The sequence below is a fragment of the Oncorhynchus nerka genome, linkage group LG18 (genome assembly GCF_034236695.1).
Source record: "Oncorhynchus nerka isolate Pitt River linkage group LG18, Oner_Uvic_2.0, whole genome shotgun sequence".
In the NCBI taxonomy this organism is placed as follows: domain Eukaryota; kingdom Metazoa; phylum Chordata; class Actinopteri; order Salmoniformes; family Salmonidae; genus Oncorhynchus; species Oncorhynchus nerka.
The window spans coordinates 71,184,312-71,197,505 of NC_088413.1; the positions used below are offsets into that span (position 1 = coordinate 71,184,312).

At 41.1% G+C, this 13,194-nt stretch overlaps 1 protein-coding gene across 5 annotated transcripts in view; it reads left to right on the forward strand.

Annotated features, from left to right (window-relative positions):
• Positions 1 to 13,194, forward strand: part of LOC115146398 (unconventional myosin-VI-like) — a 120,431-nt gene that overhangs the window by 34,815 nt on the left and 72,422 nt on the right. For 3 of the 5 annotated variants that reach the window (XM_029688444.2, XM_029688442.2, XM_029688441.2), the window contains exons 3-11: positions 837 to 906; positions 1,881 to 1,954; positions 2,280 to 2,409; positions 2,572 to 2,677; positions 8,086 to 8,141; positions 8,231 to 8,328; positions 8,505 to 8,669; positions 10,638 to 10,718; positions 11,542 to 11,565. In XM_029688444.2, the coding sequence (XP_029544304.2) occupies positions 837 to 906; positions 1,881 to 1,954; positions 2,280 to 2,409; positions 2,572 to 2,677; positions 8,086 to 8,141; positions 8,231 to 8,328; positions 8,505 to 8,669; positions 10,638 to 10,718; positions 11,542 to 11,565 (804 nt within the window). The remainder of the gene's footprint in view (positions 1 to 836; positions 907 to 1,880; positions 1,955 to 2,279; positions 2,410 to 2,571; positions 2,678 to 8,085; positions 8,142 to 8,230; positions 8,329 to 8,504; positions 8,670 to 10,637; positions 10,719 to 11,541; positions 11,566 to 13,194) is intronic. The other 2 variants (XM_029688445.2, XM_029688443.2) reach the window with 1 other exon arrangement.

Below are 13,194 nucleotides of genomic sequence, written 5' to 3' on the forward strand. Positions count from 1 at the left end.
ATCCGTTGGGGGCTCGGACATCGACTCTCAGTATTATATATAGTTTATTTTAATTTGACCAGAAACCGTTATGAGCTGGTTAACAGCAAAACAGGCCCTGGACCAGTCACTAAGGGATACAGGGGCTCATTGAGTGTATTTCACTGAGTTCATTAAAGCCACAGCTCTGCCCAGCATAATTCTCTGTCAGAGCAGTATCCTGGCTATGTCTTGTTAGCGGGGAGTTTTGTACCCATTTTTGTTTGGGCTGGCAGCTAGGTGCTGTGGCTCAAAAAGCTCAAGCTTATTTTCACGTACATGCTGTTTGTGCCAGTGGGGGACACACACACACTCATAAAATGTACTGGGCAGGAGGGTGTGTTTAGGCCTGTCATGGTGTGTGTAGGGTGTTGTAAATAATGTTCTGTTCCCACAGTAACAGTACAGAGCCGAATCTAAACTCATAGCACTAGCCAGACACACACACACACACAGCTCATATCCTGTTTCCCTCCCACCAAATTATTTATCAGCCTGCCATGTCCCTCCCATTGTTTCTCTCACAAGCAGCTTGTTCCTTTCAATGTTTTGCCATTGCCTCAGACTGTATAGTAGCCTACTGGGAGAATATCAGAGACTTAATTGATGAACTTGACAACAAACACTCAAACGTTGATTTTTGTTACTATGTTAATGCGTTGCTAATGACCAGGTTGAAGTAGAACATTTTCAGTAGGCCCTTATGAGACATGATTAAATGGACTGGCTATTCAAATACACGACAATTAGTGCAAGACTTCTCATGAGAATGTTTAGATGTTAATGTTAGTATAACAGAAGTGCTTTTGATGTTGCAGATCTTTCTGGCTCCTATGAACAAAGTGTTCCCTGCTGAGGAAGACGTCAACAAACATATGGAGGACAACTGTAAGTTCATACTCACAACTTACACGGAAACCAAACCGGCTGCACGCGTGCGCCATTGTGCTCCATCGTGCATACATTTATTTTGTCCCCCCTAACCAAACGTGATCACGACACGCCGGTGAAAATATCAAAACAAACTCTGAAACAATTACGTTAATTTAGGGACAGGTCGAAAAGCATTAAACATTTATGGTAATTTAGCTAGCTAGCTTTCACTTGCTAGCTAATTTGTCCTATTTAGCTAGTTTGCTGTTGCTAGCTCATTTGTCCTGGGATATAAACTTTGAGTTGTTATTTTACCTGAAATGCACAAGGTCCTCTACGACGCCAATTAATCCACACAAAACGGTCAACCGAATCGTTTCTAGTCATCTTTCCTCCTCCTAGGCTTTTTCTTCTCTTGACTTTATATTGCGATTGGCAAGTTTCATAAATTAGGTGCATTATCGCCACTGACCCCGTTCATTTTTCAGTCACCCACATGGGTATAACCAATGAGGAGATGGCACGTGGGTGCCTTCTTCTAAAAACAATGAGAAGATGGGAGAGGCAGGACTTGCAACGCAATCTGTGTCACAAATAGAAGTGACTTCTATTTTAGCCCTTGGCAACGCAGACGCTCGTTGGCGCACGTGAGCAGTGTGGGTGCAATAATTGAATTATTATATTGAATAATTATATTTCAAAATGTATTTTGTACTCAGCCTGTTAGCCTAGTGGTTAAGGCCATTGGGTCGTTGGGTTGCTGGTTCAAATCCCTGAGCCGACTAGGTGAAAAATCAGCCAATGTGCCCTTGATCAAGGGCACATTGTTCCTGTAATTGCTCCTGTAAGTTGCTTTGGATAAGAGCATCAGCTAAATTACTAAAATGTAAACAACTTTCCTTTATCCTCAAGTTGATATGGACTTAAGGTTTGTGTATGTAACTTTTTAAAGGATGCTTCCTCACGATCGACTTTTGTTTTTCTTTCAGGTTCTCTTATGTACCTGAATGAAGGCACGCTCTTAAACAACGTCCGAGTTCGGTATAGTAAAGACAAGATCTATGTAAGACATTCCAAATCAATGGTACATTAATCCTAGGCCTTGAAGATGAACCTCTCTCTTCCTGTAAGAGACATCTGGTGGTCATAGGCCTAGTTTCTCATCAAGTTGTGAAAATGTCGGTGGTTCTCAACTAGAGGAACTAGGACCCCTGGGATACTTGGCCTATCCACAAGGGGTACTTGAGAAGACTCATGAGACCATAGATTGGTAAAATTCATGTGGGTGTACTGCAGGAAAAGCAACATGTACTTGGTGGTACAGTAACTGAAAAAGGTGAAGAACCACTGCTCTATCTAATGTGATGATTTTTTTTGTAACAACACAGACATACGTGGCCAACATCTTGATTGCTGTGAACCCTTACTATGACATCCCCAAACTGTACGTTCCAGAGACCATCAAGTCTTATCGTGGCCGGTCCCTGGGCACTCTACCACCTCACGTCTACGCAATCGGTGAGCGCACATATCTATTATTACAACAATGGCTGCTATACTGCCTGGTTTCTGGACATAAATATAGTCTGTTTAAAGCAATGGCTATATTTGAGTTACATTTCAATTAAGGCTAGGTGTTGTCAAAGCATCATGTCCGTTGCATGATTGATGATTTTTCAGCGGACAAGGCCTACCGGGACATGAGAGTCCTGAAGATGAGCCAGTCTATCGTAGTGTCTGGAGAATCTGGGGCTGGGAAGACAGAAAATACCAAGTTTGTCCTCAGGTTTGGGCTAAAGGACCACTATGATTGTGTTAATTATTACAGAAAACCATACTAATCTTAAAGGTAGACTCAACAAGATTACATTGCATGCACAAAGTAAACACTGGGGCAATTTTCACAACAACTTAGAACACTTAAGCTCGAGGCTAAACTTTGCCAATGTTTTGGTCCTGTATAAGGCTGTGACGGTCATGAAACTTTGTCAGCTGGTAACTGTCATGCAAATGACTGCCGGGCTCACGGTAATTGACCGCTAATTAACATAAACATGTTAAGCATCTCCAGGCCTCCACTCATACAAGCAGCAGATGGGTGCCTTTGGAACATCTACATTTAAAAATAGACTAATAAATCAATTTAACACACACTTTCACAATATATCCAATATCTAGTTCATTTAGCAGACAAGATATGCTTATAAATCCTGTGTCATTTATTTTATATTATGATTTTGTAGTAAGAAGAATATACCTTACTTTCTGACTTTATTGTCCCCATGGGGAAATGTTGTTGCAGTGTCATGTACACATTTAAAGTGGCGTTTAAATACAAAACAAGATTGACAATACAACTTTCGTAACAGTTACGCACCAATAAAAAATAATAATAGTAAGAAATAAGAAATACAACTTTTTTTTTTTTTTTAAAGAAGAAAAGACTAGCCTGCTGGCCTTACAGGGTCAATGGGAACATTCGCCCGAGCTATTTAGGAGGGATATCACACCTGGCACAAATTATTGTCTCGTTCTGTTTTTCCTGCTGAGGTGCCCTATACCTGCGCCCATAGGGGAGTAATTCAAAGTCCAGGTACAGGGGGTGGCTTGGGTCTAAAATTATTTTGTGAGCCTTACGGAGGGCCCTGACCTTAAAGATCTCATCCAGGCCTGTCTGTTTGACTCCAAGTACCTTGCTTGCTGTGGTAATAATCCTTCTCAGCATGTTTTTCTGGCTGACAGTGGCATTGCCAAACCAACAAACAATACAAAAAGTTACAAATAATTGATATTAGCTGAATGAAATAGAATGGATATTTTTCCTATTCCCCAGCGAGTGAAGTGGCTATTTGAAATAGGTCCTATATGCTAGATTGGGTTATTTGGAAACGTTAGTTGTGAATTATACAAACCTTGGGGCTGCATGAATGAACTATATTTATGATTTGAAAAAGTTGCAAAAAAGAAATTTAATCTTATATTAGTAAAGGCATGAAATTTGATTTAGAATGTCCCATTATCAAATGGGCAGAAACAGTGGCAGGGGGAAAAATACATGTCGTCCATATGCACTTGAATAGTGAATGGAGGCTGTGCCTTCCCGGTTCCTTTTTCAATCATGCCGTGTATGCTACTCTGGTTTTACAGTGGAGCAATGTGCTTAATATTAGTAGCTAAGAAATGCATATAGTAGCAGTAGAAAGCTGAAACCATCCTCTTTTTAGTGGCAACCATCAAAATTCTACTTTCACAAGTGATTGCATATAGAAATGTCTGGGGTTATAAGAACCCTTATTTCACTCTACGCATCAACCACTGTTTGAGGAGCAGCCAGCCTCTCACTGTGCGACAGGTGATGTTCTGCCCAAACTCTGCATGCCATGGGCTCTCCATTTACATTTACATTTAAGTCATTTAGCAGACGCTCTTATCCAGAGCGACTTACAAATTGGTGCTTTCACCTTATGACATCCAGTGGAACAGCCACTTTACAATAGTGCATCTAGGTCTTTTAAGGGGGGGGTGAGAAGGATTACTTTATCCTATCCTAGGTATATACTCTCCAACCCTGTTCCTGAAGCTACCCAGTGCTTAATTTGGGAAACCAAGTGAAATCTATTTGGGAACATCGATAGTAACATGTTTTCACAACAAAACAAATGTCATTAAACTGTTGACAGTCCCTCGCTGCATGCTGGAGAAAGGAATGAAGGAGAGAGAGGAGGAGATGGAAACGCACGGTGGCGAGACATTCTGTAGCTAAATGTAATGTCAGCCTATTAATTATGGAAATTCCTTATTACTAGACTATCCAAAATCAAATACAAATTCACTGTAATATAGGCTAACTAGCCTACTCTGTAAGCCGCCCTGAACAATCAATGTACCAACAGCATCGCATAGGCCTGTGTTCTCCCAGACTAATGGGTAGAAAGTTTGGAGCTTAGCATACGGTAACCAGTCCTTCCAGTATGTATAATATTACAGTCCATACTCAAAGGCGATTACTTGAGTTTGTTTTGTGCTACAATACATTCGGAAAGTATTCAGATCCCTTGTCTTTTTCCACATTTTGTTACGTTACAGCCTTATTCTAAAATATATTAAATTATATTTTTTTCCGTCATCAATCTACACACAATACCCCATAATGACAAAGAAAAAACGTTTTTTAGAAATGTTTGCAAATAAAAACAGAAGACCCTTAGACTCAAAATTAGACTCAAAATTAGACTCAAAATGAAGCTCAAGTGCATCCTGTTTCCATTGATCATCCTTGAGATGTTTCGACAACTTGATTGGAGTCCACCTGTGGTAAATTCAATTGATTGGAGATGATTTGAAAAGGGGCATACCTGTCTATATAAAGTCCCACAATTGACGGTACATGTCAGAGCAAAAACAAAGCCATGAGGTTGAAGGAATTGTCCGTGGAGCTCCGAGACAGGATTGTGTCGAGGCACATATCTGGGGAAGGGTACCAAAGCTTTTCTGCAGCATTGAAGATCCCCAAGAACCCAGTGGCCTCCATCATCCTAGAGCTGGCCACCCGGCCAAACTGAGCAATCGGGGGAGAAGGGCCTTGGACAGGGAGGTGACCAAGACCTCGATGGTCACTGTCAGAGCTCCAGAGTTCCTCTATGGACCATCGCTGCAGCTGTCTACCATTCAGGCCTCAGTAAAAGGCACATGACAGTCCGGTTGGAGTTTTCCAAAAGGCACCTAAAGGATTCTCAGACCATGAGAAACAAGATTCTGTGGTCTGATGAAACCAAGATTGAACTATTTGGCCTTAATGCCAAGTGTCACGTCTGGAGGGCACCTGGCACCATCACTACGGTGAAGCATGGTGGTGGCAGCATCATGCTGTGTGGATGTTTTTCAGAGTCAGGGACTGGGAGGCTAGTCAGGATCGAAGGAAAGATGAACAGAGCAAAGTACAGAGATGTCCTTGATGAAAACCTGCTCCAGAGCTCTCAGGACCTCCGACTAGGGAGAAGGTTCACCTTCCAACAGGACAATGACCCTAAGCACACAGCCAATACAAGACAGGAGTGGCTTCGGGGCAAGTCTGAGTGTCCTTGAGTTGCCCAGCTGGTGCCCAGACTTGAACCCGATCAAACATCTCTGAAGAGACCTGAAAATAACCGTGCAGCGATGCTCTCCATCCAACCTGACAGCGCTTGAGAGGATCTGCAGAGAAGACTGAGAGATAAAACCCAAACACAGGTGTGCCAAGACTCCACGTTGTAATCGCTGCCAAAGGTGTTTCAACAAAGTACTGAGTAAAGGGTCCAAATACTTTTGTATTTTTAATACATTGCAAACATTTCTAAAAAACCTTTGTCATTTGTGTGTAGATTAATGGGGGGGGGAGACTATCAATTTTTTGGAATAAGACAACAAAATGTGGTAAAAGTCCATGTCTGAATTTTTAAAATTTGTTTATCTGTTATTTTACCAGGTAAGTTGACTGAGAACACGTTCTCATTTGCAGCAACGACCTGGGGAATAGTTACAGGGGAGAGGAGGGGGATGAATGAGCCAATTGTAAACTGGGGATTATTAGGTGACCGTGATGGTTTGAGGGCCAGATTGTAAATTTAGCCAGGACACTGGGGTTAACTCTTACGGTAAGTGCCATGGGATCTTTAATGACCTCAGAGAGTCAGGACACCCGTTTAACGTCCCATCCGAAAGACCGCACCCTACACAGGGCAGTGTCCCCAATCACTGCCCTGGGGTATTGGGATATTTTTTTAGACCAGAGGAAAGTGTGCCTCCTAATGGCCCTCCAACACCACTTCCAGTAGCATCTGGTATCCCATCCAGGAACTGAACGGAACCAACCCTGCTTAGCTTCAGAAGCAAGCCAGCAGTGGTGTGCAGGGTGGTATGCTGCTGGCAATACTTTTCGAATGCCCTGTATAGGCTAGACCAAATGTACTGAAGACATCTTAAATATGTTTTTCTACATTGCGTAATATGCGGTAGTCTATTAGGCTATGTATTGTATAAAGGCACAATCATTATTTTAATTCAGGCTTTTCTTTCGGGCTTGGGCTATAGACGTGTGCATAAGCTCTAATATGGGTCTGGGTGTTCTACATGCGGCAACTTAAATGTTTTGAATTAATAATCACCTTTGAGAAAGCTGTCCATTTTGTTGTTTGGAATTGAAATAAGATCCACAACAACCATTTCTTCCACTGTTCTAATTCTCAGAGTAAAACACTCAACGGACATTATGAAAGCTTAACCAAGTTTAATTCTTCCCAGAGGGTCAGTACAGCTGCGTTCAGACAAGCACTGATATTTAACCGTTCCTCATAGGCTGAGTCCCCTCCTACCCGTCTGTACAAACATTGTTCTTTACTGCTAGGCAGGACACTAGTATACTTTTTATTTTTCCCATAAGGTGACCTGACCTCAACCCCCCTCCATCTTAATCCATGGCTTCCCTGCACTCAACACATTCCAAGCTTAGTTCCACACACTATATACCTTTCTCCTATAACCGTTAACTTCTGGTGTAGACCCTCTAAACCTCAGCACTCCATCAGTGACATGAATAAGTATATTTCATATTCTCCGAAAACCCAACACCACTCAGTTTCAACCTGTTGCACTTTTTTCTTCAAGTTGATTGATCACAGGTCAAACAATATAGCAGTGAATTTCAAAAGATTAATACTGTTTTGATAATTGTTTGATGTGATTTTCAATTATATTTGCATTGATGTCAGAGTGATTTAGAGACAATGGAGCACTGAATACCGACCTGGTGGTTGTTAGCGAGTTGGGTAATACCAACGTATCAGAGCCATTCAGCGCACATAGGAGTAGATTACCGGGACTCAACGGTCAGGTGAAATTTGACTGCAGTCATGAATCGTGACATCCGTTTTGGGGGTAATATGGTCACCGTAACAGCCCTAGTCCTGTAGCTACCACTTTGAATCTGCATGAAGAGCACATACACATAATACATTGTGTAACTGTGTGAGTGAAGCGTTACAGTTCTTTGCCATGTCATCTAGTTGATTCTACCTTTAACCAAACTTAGCATGTTGTGTACAATGACATTGGGTGTCAATGAGTAAGCCATGTTTTCTGTAGTATACCTCATGTCCAAACATTAACTTCATATACTGTAGCATTGTTGTTAGTCTTCATCTGACATTCATCCCATAGATATTTAACAACGTCATACGGCACCGGGCAAGATATTGATGAGAGAATTGTTGAAGGTAGGATTTAACATATAACTTCCTAATCATACTTTCTCTTCTAAAGTTGAAGAGATCCCAAATACTTATTTTGTGCTTGTGAATTTCAGCAAACCCCCTGCTAGAGGCGTTTGGAAACGCCAAGACAGTCCGGAATAACAACAGCAGTCGTTTTGGAAAATTTGTGGAAATCCACTTCAATGAAAAGGTTAGCCATCATTTTCAGTGGAAAAACATTTTTTCGTCCTAAGGAATTTCAGTATTTTGGTCAAATTCAATGTACGTAATGCATTGCAGTGTGTTGGCCAATTTAATTGTTGCTTCATCTGCCCACATTTTATGTGTGTATGCATGTGTGTGTGTGTGTGTGTGTGTGTGTAACAGAACAATGTGGTAGGTGGCTTCGTGTCCCACTACCTGCTGGAAAAGTCAAGGATCTGCATGCAGAGTAAAGAGGAGAGGAACTACCACATCTTCTACAGGCTGTGTGCCGGAGCCTCTGAAGACATCAGACAGAAGCTGCACCTTGACTCCCCTGACAGCTTCAGGGTCAGACACACACACACACACAGAGAGAACACGACCGGTGTATCACTGAAGAGTGTAACCAGAGAGTGACAAGTCTTTGCATACCAAGTTGAGAGAATGGATGGATGAGTCCTTTTGAAAGAGTGCTGCAAATAGACCTGTTCCACATGCCTCACTGAGTTCTTTGAGAGAGGGAGGTCATCTGTTCCTCTCCCTGCCTAATGGTTGCCTGTTCCTCTTCCTGCCTAATGGTTGCCTGTTCCTCTCCCTGCCTAATGGTTGCCTGTTCCTCTCCCTGCCTAATGGTTGCCTGTTCCTCTCCCTGCCTAATGGTTGCCTGTTCCTCTCCCTGCCTAATGGTTGCCTGTTCCTCTCCTTGCCTAATGGTTGCCTGTTCCTCTCCCTGCCTAATGGTTGCCTGTTCCTCTCCCTGCCTAATGGTTGCCTGTTCCTCTCCCTGCCTAATGGTTGCCTGTTCCTCTCCCTGCCTAATGGTTGCCTGTTCCTCTCCCTGCCTAATGGTTGCCTGTTCCTCTCCCTGCCTAATGGTTGCCTGTTTCTCTCCCTGCCTAATGGTTGCCTGTTCCTCTCCCTGCCTAATGGTTGCCTGTTCCTCTCCCTGCCTAATGGTTGCCTGTTCCTCTCCCTGCCTAATGGTTACCTGTTCCTCTCCCTGCCTAATGGTTGCCTGTTCCTCTCTCTGCCTAATGGTTGCCTGTTCCTCTCCCTGCCTAATGAAACAACACAGATCCCGCTGCCAAATGATTCCACCGTGAAGCAAATTGTGTCAATGGAAAAACTCCATTGAATCGTCAGTCGTGTCATTGGTGGACATTTTCCAGTGTTTTTTTTATTTTTTAGTTGTACATTTTCCACTAAAAAGTAACGAGTTGGCACACACCCAGAGACAAGTATTTAGTGTAGAGGTGCTGACTAATGGCAAATTAACTGTATGCTATACAAATAACTAGTTGCACACTATATTACAAGCTTCCAGTAATTTATTGGGTAAACCACCAAAGTTTTGGCATCACTTTGTCTTCATTTTTCCTCTTGACATAATCTTACTGCCAAATAGTGTAAAAGTAGTCCTAGACAACAGAGGCTTTCCACCATGTTCTCAACTGACCCAAATACAGGCCTATGTCTGGTTAGTAGTGTTACGCTATTCTCTACATGACCACGAGATGTCATGTGTGCTATATCCAACGAACTAAAGTCTGTTACTTGTTTGAAAGTGGAGAGAGCCTGCACCTACTTAGTATTTGTTAGGCATTTCTCTGTTCCAGCTGAGCCCCCAGTGTAACTAAGCGCATGTTTGTGAATATGGGATTTGTGATGTAATAGAACTGTGATTGGTGTTCTAGAACTAACACACTAAAGGTGTTAGGGGATTACCTAAATTCTTTGGTTAATTTCACCTGCGCTCGAAACAACGCTATAACAATGCTTCAACAACTATAGTTGTTGTTTTGGGTATTTTTCACAGTACGATTATATCAAGTCTCCACGGAGACAGTCACATCAACAGAGGCAATTAATTTCAAAGCTATTAAAACCAAGCCAACCGTGAAGCCACTTTTACATAATAGATAGTTCATTGAACATGACAAAAAGCAATGCCACTCTTTTTGAATTTATTGTTACTCTACAAAATTAATTAATTACTAAATTAAACAAATAATTTATTAGCATCAATACTGGAGTTGAGAGAGCAGAGATACTGGCTGAGGATAGGTATACACGACCAGACCTGCTATGAAAAAGCACTATTATCCCTAATGCTACCTCATTCACTTGGCACATAAGCCACTTTTACTCTCTTGTTCCAAGTCGTCGTCAGTCTCATTCAAGTCAAATGTTCTGCCGACGTCTATATCTCTCAATTTTATAAACATATCCCACATAGTTTGGCTTATATGGTTTGTCTACACTTACGTTATTTGTTGATTGCTAATTGTTTGTGTGTGTTCTCCTTTGTCTTCTTAGTATTTGAATCGAGGATGCACAAGATACTTTGCCAGCAAGGACACAGACAAACAGATCATGCAGAATCGCAAGAGTCCTGAGGTACTGTACCTTTCAGCCTATTCTGTTTTACCTCTCTGACCAGTCAGGGCCTTCACAGCTGGTAGTGCTTGATTTATTCCAAATCATCATGGCCACAAATGGCTTTGAATTGAATGTGAATATGAACTTTAAGGACTGAGTAGTCATTTATTTAGTCGTATAAATATATAGACTTTTTGGGCCAGGTTTTCATGCAAATGTATCAAGGTTTGTCTTCAGAAATAAACATCTTGCGTTGCAAACGTTATTGTACTGTACGCTCACTGAACATTGATATGAGAGAAAGCTCTTAAGTAAATTATTGCACAAATGGAAATTGGGCAAAAAAAATCCAAATCCAATGAGAATTTGTTGTTTCGGAATTAGTTGAGGTCTGTGTTTTTTGATTAAATTATGTCAGATGTGAAAATAATTCTAATTTTGCCCATGCAGGAAATGTGATTAATTGTGTTGTTAACTCTCATAAGAATAACGCACCATTTTTGTCCCTCGGGTGTGTTACCAATACATTAATTTCACTGTGTAAAGTAGGAACATGTATCATGGTTTGCTTATTAAACATGTATTGTGCACAAAAAAGGATAAGAAATAGAAACATTGGCACAGGTGAAAGTCTGGCCAATATCTTGTAGGCTATGTGTGAATGTTATATGTTATATTCCTATGTAGACCTGTTTGATTTGGTCTATGTTTTTACCATTTTGACAATTAACCAAGTGTACCTTTTCACAGCTTCTACTCATTGTGTTGAGAGAGCAATGATCGCATGACACTTGGCGTGTTACTAATCAAGGTTGTTGTGCGTCTCTTTGCCCTGCCTCAGGTCAATGTAATGCAGGATAATAAGGTGATGACGCTTTCTGTAGGAGACGCTCCGTGTATTATTCACGATGTAAACCCTGAGGAGAGACTCAGCTTCACATGCATGGGATTGTAGTGCAAGCAGGATCTTATGCAGAGCATGTTTCTTTATCAATGTGCATGGATGGAGTTTTGCCATTTTTTCTTTGTTGTCTAGTTTCTATCTGGCTCAGAATGTCACAGTGTGGTGTATTCTCAGTCTAAATAGATATTGTTACAGATACATACTTATGACTGGTCAGTGGAAATGTTTTAATATTTAAGCCAATTTCCTGCGATTCTACACATTTCTCCATGGAGCTGAGAGAAATTGTTTCAGTTTTATAGCTAATGTCCTGCCATTCTAAGCATTTTGCTAACATGGCTAATGATGTGTTCTTTGCTCAAACATTATAACAAAATCAATACTATATATACATTTATTTTTTACATGTTCAATTCTCCCCGACTGTCTCGCTTTTATTTTGGTGATTGCTAGTTCTGAAAGATTATATTATTTAAAAAAATAATATATATATATATATAGTTCCATTGTCTTTTCTACATAGTTTATCTGGTTTTAGTCTTAGTTTACACTGAAAGTGTTTTTCCATCCCAAATATATATTTTTGGTGACTATTTGGGATTTCAATTGCAGAAAAATCAATGCTGTAGTAGTATTGAACAAGGTAACACTGTGACATTCGCTTTGGTGTGCCTCTGTTTCTGCTTCCTCCAGCCCTCCTTCAAACCAGAAATCACAAATCCACTGTACTTTTCTATACCTCTGCTTATATATGTCAGTGGTGGTTTTCTCATTTCTGATACTGGGATAGTGAGAGCGAGCATTTCATATGTCCGTGTGAAACAGGTAACGGAGAGATGCATGCGGTCTTAAGGGCAGATATTCAGAAGGCGGCCGAAAGTTCTGGTGCAAAGGTGTCCATATTTATTCACAGTGTTCAATAGTGCTAGCGGGGATGAATATTTACAAAACAGGTAGACAATAGACTTCTCAAAAGAAAATAACAAACTCCATGCGGCAAGTAGCCTAGTGGTTAGAGCGTTGGACCGTCCGAAAGGTTGCAAGATCGAATCCCCGAGCTGACAAGGTAAAAATCTGTCGTTCTGCCCCTGAACAAGGCAGTTAACCCACTGTTCCTAGTCAGTCATTGTAAATAAGAATTTGTTCTTAACTGACTTACCTAGTTAAATAAAGGTAAAAAAATATATATTATAATAATATGCACTAAGCTTAAAACAGGCTTACCTTGTAGCTTCCATAGCTCTTACAAGTTGTGGGTGTACCTGGCTCAAGGAGCCTAACCACTTGAATTCTAAAACAGAACTTAATTACTCTCCAAAACAGGCCTACGGTACACTTCCTGGAACATACCAATATGTAGGGCAATAGAACACTAACACCTGGCTAATACAAATGTACCTGGCTTCCTCGTAATTACCTCTTTACAAACATTCTGTCTAAAACAAACGTGATCACTTCCATGTACACACACGCGCATCTACAGTGACGCCCAGCCCAAATGACACAGACGGGACACACGGCACTCCGACACAACGTGGGAAGTATGAACAAAGGAAAACATTAACAGAATGAACTAAACAGAGTTTCTAG